The following is a 12548-nucleotide window of genomic DNA, read 5'->3' on the forward strand; positions in this document are numbered from 1 at the left end:
ACTATAGATTAACACTTTAAATATGACGGTGCTCCGAAACGTTCCCGCCGCTACGAGCACAGAGATTAGAGCAGCGGTACGATTTCTCTAATAGGCGTGCTCGTAGCTGGAATTAGACTGTCAGGGGGGAGAATAAGCGGCATGGCGAAATGTTTACTGAAGCAAGCGATGCTGTCACATTATATTAGAACCTCGACACAGCAGGAACTCAGAGAGAGAAAAAAAACCTTTCAACAGCAAAGATGTCACCTTTCAGAGTTATTATAGGTTTCGGAATAATGAATCGTTGTGTATTTGGGTTTTTCATTTCGTTGTTAATGGGGATTGTTTCCTAAAAATCATCAGTTTGTTTTTAGTTTTCAGACTGTTTTTAGTTTCTTATATCTAATAAATGATAAATGCCTGGAAATTGGCAAATGTGTACTTAGAAATAGCAAGGCAAATGTGAAGATTGGCTGAATTTAGCTGTTTTGACATTAATTACAGCTTACAAATATCATGCTTCCCCCAAACTACTACTGTAGGACCCTTTACGGCCTTCAACCATCACCTCACAGTGGTGCATGCCGATTAAAGGAGCTGGTGTAACACCTTAAGCTACACATATAAATCTATGCCGCATGTAGAAATAAAGAAATTGGAAACCATACACTCTAAATACAATATTTGGACAAAAGTTTAGATACCCTGTGACTTTTCCAGCCATATGTGGTTCTTCTGCAAATTGTAACCACTAAATTGTTGGCATATTATATGGACATTATAGCTGCAGGCTTGTTTTTGATTTACTTTTGTTTAGAATAAAAAAAACTTGGTTCTTGCCATGTAACAGAGGAGGTGGATGCTGATATCAGTGAAGAACAACGAGACTTAAAAACATTAACTGAAACCTGCAATGTAGAACATGAAGCAAAGGAAACATCTAAAATTGGTAGTTCAGTGGTTATGGTTCTGGGTTACTGAGTGAAGGTCTGGGGTTCGAACCCTGGGATTGCCAAGTTGTCACTCAAGGCCCTCAACCCTCATGGCTGACCCTGCGTTCTGACCCCAGCTCCTGAGCAAGTTGGGATACGTGAAGAAAGAATTTTACTGCGCTGTAATGTAAATGTGACAAATAAAGGCTATTCTATTCTGGATATAAAAAGGTGAGTATAAATAAGAGTGAATGTAAATCAGTTGCATTGATATTATGATGTGAGGTTGATTGGACATTTGGACTGGATACTTTTACATATGGTCTTAAAATACAGATGATTTACAGAAGTTTAAATGTCACCGTTTTCCATCTTTGCTTTTTTCCCCAAATAAAATTACAGACTAAATTATTTCCTTTTTTTTAATTTGAGAATGTACTCTAGGGTTTACGGATAATAAATGCATATAATACGAAAAGTTTTGCTTCCAAAATCTAATTCAAAGCCGTGAAGCCATAAACTCCTCCATATACACACACCGCAATATATTGCATTATTCATTATTTATATTGTTCATACAACATGCTCATTATTGGTTATGTTGCCTGGCAACCAAAGCTTACTTTTAAGGAACTACACTGAAAAACATAAGAATTGTTTATAGCCAATATAATTAATAATAAATTTTTTCTGGAACACTGGAGAGCAATAAGGGAAACACAAGGCCATTATTTTATTAAGCACTCCCTAAATGCTCAACAGTATGCGGAGAATCTCCATAGTGTTTACGGAACAACAACAAAAAAATCCATTAGCAGTTAAAAGGAAAAAAAAGAATCCACCAGAAGTACATGCCGAATAAAGGGGCTAGTTTAACATTTTTAAATATAAATCTATGCAGCATGTAAATGTAAGCAAACCCTGTAGTTTACACCCCCCATGAATTGCGATATCTTCTCTTCTGCATATATATTTACACTTAGCCTTACATCCACTCCGTTAACCTGCGGTTACTACCGTTCTCGAATGCCCCGTGCGGACAGGAAGTTTAGGCCCACCTCTACACACCCCCACACAGAAGTTTTCTGTTTAGGCACACTATGGTTAGAGTCAAGTGCCACCCACTGTATTTTTGGGCAGTTTGGGATGTACATAGGTAGGGAAGTTGTTTCCTTTTGTTCTTTGTTTTGGTACCTGCATTAGAGAAAAAGCAAGATGAGAGGGAGACAGAAGGCAAAAAAAAAAATCTAAACTATACAACCTGTACATGCTTTTGCGGCACAAAACACCAAGGAAAAAAACTAAATGCCCGATAGAAGTTGTTAGTTAGTGACTATAAGAGGATTTGTGTCAAAAAGTTTATATTTCAATAGAGAACACAAAGAAAAATTGTAAACTTTGATGTCAGTACAGTCAGGTAGATAATAGTAGCTCGTAAATTTGCATTATACCCAAAGGGTATACAGAAAAGTGTGCGCTCTGCATGAGTCGGCATTTTTTTCCCACACCGGCACGGAGAAAAAACAAACGCCTAGCGTGAAAGCCACCTAAATTGGCTTCCAATTCTGATCTCAGATAACGAGCCAGTGTGCAGGATCCCTCCTGAGAACTGAAAAGATGGATTTCATCAGCAGAATCCATAACTCAGCCTGTTTCTACCTAATTCACATTTTCGCGCACTGTGTCAAAGCTGCAAGGCCTGTTTCTTCTCTGATTTTTTTAGAAGTATGATTGACGCGTTCTGTGTGTGTGTGTGTGTGTGTGTGTGTGTGTATTGCCAGGATTACTAAAACACAGGGAGGCCTGCAGTAGAAAACAACTTTTTTTTTAACCACCTGCTCCTATCAAGATTGATGCTGTTCATAGACAATATTTCTGATACAGAGAACCGGTGTTATTATACAAAAGTGGAGAATAGAGAAAAGAAGCTCTGGAAGCTTCTAAGCTCTTTGCTGTTGCTAAAATGTGCATGTCCAACACAGTCAGCTGTGTGCTGGGCTTAAGCTGCGAGAAGATGCTACAACAAGATCAGGAAATGTGTGAATGAACCTTATTGGGAAGAGGTAGCTCAGTGGTTAAAGCTTTGAGTTACTGATTGAAGGTCAGGGGTTGAAGCCCTGTCAAGCTGCAACTCTTAGGGCTCTTGAGCAAGGCCCTTAACACTCTGTGCTGTATCATGGCTGACCCTGTGCTCTGATCCCAGCTTTCAAACATTGCTGGGATATACAAGAAAAATGTAACAAATCTTTTATAAAAACAATAAGTTCATTTCGTTCCTTTGAGCAGAAATAAAAATAAAATGTTACATTATCAACAAGCAGATCCCCAACACGTCTACATACACAAACCTTGACTATAGTGTCAACCTTTTATATATGTATATATAACTGCATAGCGTATATGGGAGTCATGTGACAAAAGAACAAGCGACTCGAACTAGAAGAATCGAGTGGTAAACTACTCAATTCTTTTTCCTGTACATAACCTATGAAGATGTTGCGATGCTCTACTCATGCACGTCCAGTAGAAAATGAACGAATCACTTTCTGATACTACCCGTTCTTCTGAGCCAATTTAAGGACTCGTTCAAAATGAACGTATCGTTAATAAACAACCCGCCACTATTAAATACTGATGTGCGCAATTCTTGGTATGAAACCCTCTATAAATAAATCCTTGAAGGAAAAAGAACACTGGGTGAAGGTTAAAAAGAAAGTGCATGGTCAAAAACACAATCCTTCCGAATACATATCATAGGCATCATTTTTCTCTGCTGTTCAGACTCAGTCCCTCCTGTTTTTCTACACCAGCCCTATAATTACAAATTGCAAACCTGAGACTCATAGGAAAGACCCGTGCAATGCTGGAGGACTCCTTCCTCACATGCTGCTGTTACAAATGACAGTTACATTAAAAAAAACTCTAATGGTGATGCTTGTCAAAACGTTTCAACCTTTCGGCACCTCATCGCTTGCTTTGCCCCGCGTATCCCCACCTCTCTCAATTTCTCTAGCAGGCTGTCAAGCATGGTGGCTCTAACCTCCTTGTGCCATGCTCAAACAACACGTATGTGCTTGAGGCCGTGCCCGGGTCTGTCTTCCTCCTGTCAGTCTGTCAATCGTGGAGTGCTTGAGCACCAGGTGGTGCCTGTAGCTCTATGTCTGAATGTGCTGGACCCCTGCCAAGAGCATCAATGACACGTACAACCCGTCATCGCAAAACCATGCGGCGAGACTTTAAGAGAGAAACTTTTACGAGGTCAGGGAACACTCTGAGCGAGGCCTCGGCATATACGGCGCTATTAAAGCTTCATGGATAGTTTTACAATGATGCCTCTCTCGAACAGGTCTCATATAAAATGCATTATTGTACGGACCAAGAGCGTCTCGGCTGCCAGGTGCAGATTTAATACGGCTGTATTGACAGCACGATAGATGATGGACAAAAACAGCAATCGTTTAGGTATATCCCTTTAAACCTTTCTCTTACATTCAAAGTATGAAGGCCGATGATGTGATAAGTTGCACGTAATGCCCCCAGCAGATCTCACAGTCAGATCTAACTCTCACTCATTTTTAATAGAAAAAGGCCGAAATATATAAAACTCCAAAGTGCGAGCACGCTCTAGGTACAGCGCAGCGTCGGAAAACAATCAAAAATTAATTTACAGAATTAAATTAGAGCAAATTATACCTGTGGAAAATCTTCCAGACACTGTTAAATATTTATATCCCTGCCACCAAGATGCTCCTGTGTCGGTCACGGTTAATGGAAAGTCAACCTTAAACCTGGCACAGCGGGGTTGGATTTTTTCAAGCACGTTAAAGATATTTATTAAAAGCTTTCTTACTTTAAAAAATATTATTTACAGCATTATCATAACAGCATGTAGCCAGAAAAAAACGGTAGTTTTATGTAAAATCAGACATTGAGCACCCCCATACAACCAAAATGGCATGGTCCTCGTTTCATAAAACATTTGCAGAGAGTCAACTGTTAGATTGGTGAGATTAGACGAGGAGTTAGACTAGTTCTTTTTAGTTCTTGTTGAGTTCTTATGATATCTAAAAAATTTGAACTTGTTATTGTTCTTGATGCAACAGTTGTGTTGAATCTATTGTGTACATGTATATACAGTTCATATGAACTTGCAATGTCTGTGTTCATCAATAAGTTCCACTTTTGCCATGTAACATAGACAACCCATCAGTCCTAAGTGTTGAGAATCTAAACCTAATGTGTACCACCTAATGTGTACATCAACCATGTAGCTTAGGAAATGTTTTCATTAGATTCCAATTCAGTAACAGAATGTTATAATACTCTTACTATGACATGTTTATAAGGTTACAGTTGTTTATAAGTGATTAAACTGACTTCACTATTCACTATTATTCACTATTCTGCCAAACAGGATGGAGTATTTAAAAAGATAAAGATAAATTTTTAGTAAAGTTAAGCCATGGCTTTTCGAGAGAACTTTGTTTGACACTTGGTTTCCGTTCCCGGCACGTGGTTTCAGAGTCCCTAACAAGCTGCGCATGCTGTACTTCGATATGGTTTCTCAGAAGGAGACGGCAGTGTAGGAGTAGGAGGTTTCAAGACGCCGGTGCCAAGAGTGCCACGGTCATTTTCCATTCCCTCAGCTTCAGCGAGCCTCGGTGTACTTTTGCTCCTAATGAATATTGATCCGCTTATGCATTATGCAAACAGGTTGGACTCGGTGAGACCGCACAGCTACAACACTTTGACAGGAGCCATAAACTCCAGCTCTGTTTCAGTTTGACGCTCAAGTGTCTCTCTCTCTCTCTCGCTCTCTCTCTCTCTCTCTCTCTCTCTCTCTCTCTTTTTGACTTCACATGACACATCAGAATCACAGATAACTCAAAAATAACGGTGAATGTTGTCCGAATTATTTTAAACATAAATAAGCCGCACCTGTCTATAAACCGCAGGTGTCTACACTTAAACTAATGAACTTTACACAGGCTTTAACAAAAGACAGTGTCCGTTACATGGTGTAACGGGTAAAATATGTTGTGGCTTCTTTAAGAGCAGAGCCATTATTTTGGTAATTGCCTTCCGCCGCATTTTTCCGGTATTACTGCATGTGTGCAAGGCCGAGGAATATGTCCTTATTATTTTCTGATGTTTATTTCTAAGTTTCTTTGACTAACCCGTTACGCTGTTGCCAAGCACGAGTTTTGGAAACCTGTCTGTGCTTATATGATTTCTGTTGCAAGTGGAGTTAGCGAGCTCTCCCATGACCCAGACTCAACGCACTACAACGGCTTGTATCTAAACAGTAGCCTAACAAGAAAGTCATTGTTCACTGTCTTCCTCCTTTCTTTCACAAATATTTCTCTCGAGAGTTTTTCATTTGGCATCGTCGTGCGTTTAAAAATTTCCGTTCGGAAATTTCATTGGTCTTATGTTATGTCGCTCAGTTTTTTGGCTTGAAGTTTGTGAAACAGGGAAAAACCCAGGAAAAATCCATAAATTAGCCGCTTCGTTGTTTAAGCCGCAGGGTTCAAAACGTGGGAAAAAAGTAGCGGCTTATAGCCCGAAAAATACGGTAATTATATTGTGATGAGAACTGCATAATGATTACAGGCAATAAAATTTATTCAGAATTAGTGAGACATCAGTGTCCTATCAGTGCAGTTTAGAGTTTAGTGTAAGATGATGGTTGTTGGAAAAAAGCTAGCTCTGAACCTACTGGTTCTGGTGCAAATGTTATACATGAAACAACATAATTAAACAGAAACACAAAGCACAAAACTAACTACATCAAACACAAGTTTTGACTGTGAACTTTCACAATGAATACAGTACAGTAAATCACCAGGCCCAATAGCAATAAGTCAGATTGCTTCTCCAATCCTCAACCCTGACCTCTCCATGTACATCTTTATGTCTCGCTCATGATGAACTACTTGACCGTTGACCTCGGTGATTCACCACATACCACATATTTTTTTTACTTCTCTCGCTTTCTATAAACATGTGAACAATGACAGGGGTCATGTCACATCGACTGCTACGGTTGAACCACTTTCCGGCTTGCTCGACACACACTGCTTTACTATACACAAAAATTACGGCGTGATTACAGGGGAAAAAAAAACGTTCTTGAAACTTTCTTGAAAGGCGAGGACCAGAAATGCAAGCATTCCTTAAACAGACACCGTATGCTGTGGCGTCGTTGCAAAGCTTTTCGTTTCATTCGAGGCATTAGTGAAGGCTGTGAGCGTTCAGGACCCGAGGATGATTTATTCTCGCTGCCTCAGGAGCACAGGCTGAGCTGTAAATAAGCTCCAGTGGTGCGCAAACAACTGACGATTCCTACATAGCATTCCTGCCATGCTAAAACCGCAAGAGGTAAAGGATGCTGAGAACTGCAAGCTAATGGAGATGATTATGAAAGCAAGTAGAAAGGCTAGCTTACTAGCAAACATGGATACTGGTTTCCATGACATGATATAGCTGATATCATACTGTTAGCAGCCTTAAAAATGTGCCTACTGGATTTTTATGGCAAAATATATCATTAGCATAATGTTAGCTAGATTTTACAAACACGGCTATTGATTTTAATGTCACAAATAACAAAAACTAGTAACTAGATTTATGCTAGCTAGCTAACAAACATGGCTTCTGTTCTTAATTTGACTATATAATGTTATTAGCTAGTTTTAAAACATTATTATTTAGCTTACTAGGAATAGATACTGGTTTCATTTGAACTAATAACTGATCAAAATATTATCTTAGAAACTGGCTTGATTAGATTTCTGTGCCTTTTTTCTACTTATCAAATCCAAAAAGAAAATAGAAAGAAAGGGAGGAGAACAACAGCTTATGGTTATCGTGTTTTTCTTGGCTTGTTGTGGTTCAAGAGGAGTAAAACACATCCAGACGTACTGGATCCAGTAATGCTGGTTGTGTTCTCGGTAGCACAACCACAAAGCATTTCCCTACCCATATTTGTACTTGACAGCAAAGCTGGAAAAATTTAAAAGCACTCACCATCCTGTGTCTTCTGCTTACCATATAATATGATAATAAATGCATGATTACTTGGTTCGATTGCTTTGTACGGTAAGTATCAGCGACGCTCACCTTGATTGGGAACGTCAGTTTTATTACCAATGACAACCGTGTCACTTATCCTCTTAGATTATTAATACACTTTGTTTGTTGGTGTGGGGCAACAGGGAGGCCTGAGGAGATTATCCAGGCTGCCTGTAGCTGCTGTGAGCTCTGAGCAATGTACAGGCTGTAATGTGTGTGTGTGTGTGTGTGTGTGTGTGTGTGTGTGTGTGTGTGTGTGTGTGTGTGTGTGTGTGTGTGTGTGTGTGTGAGGCAACTGACCGATCTCACAGCTCTCTCCTGTGTATCCCTGTGGGCAGAAACACTGGAAGCCCTCATCGTGGGGGAGGCATGTCCCTCCATGCAAGCAACTGCATCTGTCCTGAGCTGAAGAGTCAAAACAAGCAAACACACACACACACACACACACACACACACACACACACTGGTTATAAAGAGACTCCAAGACAACATTAGAAACACTGTCATGACCCAGTGCTACTGAACAAGCTCACAGCAATAAAGAAGAAATAGGGCTGCTCTTAAACCAAATGATGCTTTCACATCTGAAAGGTTTCACCGGTTACAGCTCATAAACATCGGTTATTTTTTTTATCTCAAGCTTTACTTAGCATAGAAATGTGTATAAGGATAGAGCTGTCAAAGTTACACAAATTCAAAACGCAAAAATAAATTTTAATGTTAATTTTATTAACACGAGATTAACGCAGCACATATTTCTGTTTGACTATTTTTAGTACACATATAAATAAATTATAAGAGGCAACATTTAAACCTGCAACACAACACACATTTATTCCCAAAATATTTTCTTTACTCTAAAAAAAAAAAATCCACAAAAAAATTATTTTTATCTCTAAACATTTGCTTCACTTATGCGCCAAGTCTCAAATCAAGCACCAAAATCCACCATGATGAACACATCCGGCAATTAAAACCGTCCGTGTGGAAACATAGCACAAGATCAGTTTGGTGTCCTGATGATTTACGTAATTTAAAACACTATATTTACTTTATAACATTAACAAGAATATTTTGTCTTCATGCCCTGTGTTGAGTATGGTTTTATCATAAACATACATTTGCATGAAGCATTCATAGTTGTCCATGCCCATGTTGATTACAGTATTAAAAACTTCAAAAGTATTCCAATACGGTACATTTAGGACAAATTATGCAAATGTCTGATAAAGTTGCGATTTATTGTGAGTTAACCTACGACAATTATCTGATTAATCATGATTAAATATTAGCTTGATTTAATTGATTGGCAGCTTTACTATATATGTATATACTATAACAGGCTTTTTAAGAATGGTAGAGCAAACATTATTTTTGTCAGTTCTGACTGGTCAGAAGATCTACACACAATCTACAATAACTAGTCAGTGTTTAGAGGAATTGCTGCCTCGCAATTTCTCTGATATATGCTCTCTGGAATATTTCTCTGCATTTTTGCTTTTGTCTTTTTAATTTCAAGAGAAAAGATATTCAGGGTTAGTAATGGAATGACATGAAAGAAATATCACAAACTAAACGGCTTCGAGGACATTCTACACTTGTAAATGAGTGTAAAGAAACAGTTCAAAAATACTAATGTGTCATTCAAATGTTTGTGTCGAAAAAGACAAGCTGTTATTTGAAAGTAATCATATATGCTAGCGAGACCATCCAACAAAGGTGTTTTCTTCCTCTTTTTTCTATTATCAGTTTGCTTCCTGATTGTGTCCAGGTGTTCTTTGTTTCGTCCCTGATTTGTCTGTCTATACCAGCGGTCATAAATCATAAAAATGGGCAAAGTGAAATAAATATGAATATATTCATTAATAAATATAATTATGTAGTTAATAAATTATAAATAATAAATGTAATATATTATGAAGTCTCGCGTCTAAAAAACAACCACCACGTAGCATCAGTTATTTGTACTGTAGCTGAAACAAAGTGAGTAAATGAATCTGATTGTGTTTTTTCTACCTGTGGGGTTTCAAAAGATTCCTTTTTATCAACAGGAATAAAGTGGAAGTGGTGCCATTATCCCAGAGGCCAATGCTAACAAAAATGGAAAGAAAGTTCTCTGGTCAAAATGAGTTGATTTCGAGAGAATACCTGAGCACTTTCTGTCTCAAAGTCTCAGTAAAAGCATTACTGTTCTCTGGTTCAGCATCTCCGTCTTTCCCACACACCAAACAAAACAAACACATACCAGAGACAGGTCTGGTAGCAGTGCTTACTGGGGCTTGTAATGGCTTTCCAGAGGTTCAGTGCTCTGCAACCTCTAATATACCTCCGCGTGTTGGATGTGCTCTGCTTTTGACCTGTGTTGTGACAAACCTGTCTACACAACTTGAAGTGCAACTACTCTGTGTGTGTGTGTGTGTGTGTGTGTGTGTGTGTGTGTGTGTGTGTGTGTGTGTGTGAGACAGAGAGAGAGAGAGAGAGAGAGAGAGAGAGAGAGAGAGAGAGAGAGAGAGAGAAAGAGAGAGCAACTGAGAGTGGGAGCTTGTTTCAAAACAACCACCTTCAGCCTATGAGCCACTGAAACAAATATCTAGTCCACTGTCTCTGAGAGGGTTTCTGTAGTAGTCCACAGGTATTGTGGACACACACACACACACACACACACACACACACACACACACACACACACACACACACACACAGGAATGAGACAGCTCTTTCCCCTAGCACTGCTGGTAGAAAATTGGTATTTTGAAACACACTCCAAAGCCGCAAACTCATTTACAGATTCTTACGAACGGCAAAAACATTGTCCACTTTTCCCGTAAACACAAAACACACAAAAAGCACTCAAAAGTCTGCCACTCACTTTCCACTCAATCGCTCAATATCATCAAATGTGTGTATGTGTGTGTCTGTGTGTGTGAGCAACCCAGTATTGAAGTGGAAAAACAATTGCTCAGTTATAAACACTATATTGAACTACACTCCAATCATATGTGCAATTCTTTCTCTCATTGAGGGGAAAAAATGTTTGGATCATCGTCCACATGATCAGATCTTGCTGTATTCAAGTTTATTTTTTTCCCAATCAGATACAAACTGCCATTATACTAGAATCTATTGCAATTCTGAGGTAATTTTCTTGTACTTTTCCTTTACAACCCCTGAGGCTACTTTACACTTGAGTTTGATTGATTAATTCTACCTTTTGTATTATTGTTATTTATAGTAAACCTTTGCATATTTAGGCCATAAACAGGAGTTCATAACATCTAAAGGAGTTTTTCCTTGCCACAGTCGCCATGGCTGCTCATCAGGGGTAAATACCCATCGTTCACCTCAACCATTAAATTCTGTAAAGCTGCTTTGAAACAAAAAGAGGTACCAATACCGGGATAAAATATATTAATAAACATACGATCAAGAAGGATGTATTATGTGTGAACAGGGTATTATAAAGGCCTTTGGGGTTAAATAATAGTGTCTGGTCATTTGGTGCTTACTGGATTTTAGGAGATTTTAGGAACTTTTAGGATCTTAGGACCTTCTTCACCTTGTGCTCGATACATTACCCGATATACCAGGTGAGGTATTAAAAGATAGCACAGACGCACTGTGCTGCTTGCTAGTGATGTAATGCCTCACGCTGAGCTCAGCTGTGTCCCGGCGATTCACTTTAATGAACACCTCGACCCCTGTTCTCTTCAGAGACTATTGAAGATGAATAGCTCAACACTTAATTGCCTTTCTCCTTCTATCTGCTCATCTATTTCTCCAGGTTACTCTGTGCTTTGTCCTGTTTCGAATCACCGCCCATCCTTCTCTCGCTAGATCGGATTACGTTTTAGAAGAACGGCCTGGTTTGAAAATGCTGATGTTTTTAATGATGGGGGAAGTAAAGCAAAGAGCCAGTAATAAACGTTAGGCAAATAATTAGCTTAGCAGGTTTTTATTGCGCTTTAAAGTTTGAAGTGGCAAAAAGTTTCCATTTATAGTATTGGGAAATTTGTTTGTTTGAGTTAAAAGAGCTGTAAAGGCAAAAGTACACTCACACAAATCCACTATATGGACAAAAGTATTGGGACACCCGACTGTTCCTGCATTAGGTGGCTCTTCCACAAATTATTAGCTGCACAATTGTATAGAAGACCCAAACCTATTCTAGCATGGCAATGCCACTGCACACAAAGCCAGCTCCATTAAGATATGCAAGACATATGGGGACAGGGGAGTGGTGGCTCCAGCGGTTAAGGCGCTGGGTTGCCGATCGGAAGGTCTGGGGTTCAAGCCCCGGTATCGCCAAGCTGCCACTCTTGGGCCCTTGAGCAAGGCCTTTAACCCTCTATGCTCCGGGGGTCCCTTACAAGGGAAATATCAAGGTCCGTGACGTCGGAGTGACGTGGGGCCACCTTCCCGTGGGCTCACCACCTGCAGGAGGGACCGTAAGGGACGGTGCTGTGAGGATTGGGCAGCAGTCGAAGGCGGGGGCCTGCTTATACTGCTGCCCCCGAATTACGGATAAGCGGGAGAAAATGAATGAATGTTTGGAGTAGAAGA

At 39.5% G+C, this 12548-nt stretch overlaps 1 protein-coding gene across 2 annotated transcripts in view; it reads right to left on the reverse strand.

Annotated features, from left to right (window-relative positions):
• ncana (neurocan a) overlaps positions 1-12548 on the reverse strand; it is a 97139-nt gene that overhangs the window by 18848 nt on the left and 65743 nt on the right. For both annotated transcript variants that reach the window (XM_083526280.1, XM_083526281.1), the window contains one exon: positions 8289-8393. In XM_083526280.1, the coding sequence (XP_083382406.1) occupies positions 8289-8393 (105 nt within the window). The remainder of the gene's footprint in view (positions 1-8288; positions 8394-12548) is intronic.

Source organism: Silurus aristotelis (genome assembly GCF_946808225.1).
Source record: "Silurus aristotelis genome assembly, chromosome: 22".
Lineage (NCBI taxonomy): Eukaryota > Metazoa > Chordata > Actinopteri > Siluriformes > Siluridae > Silurus > Silurus aristotelis.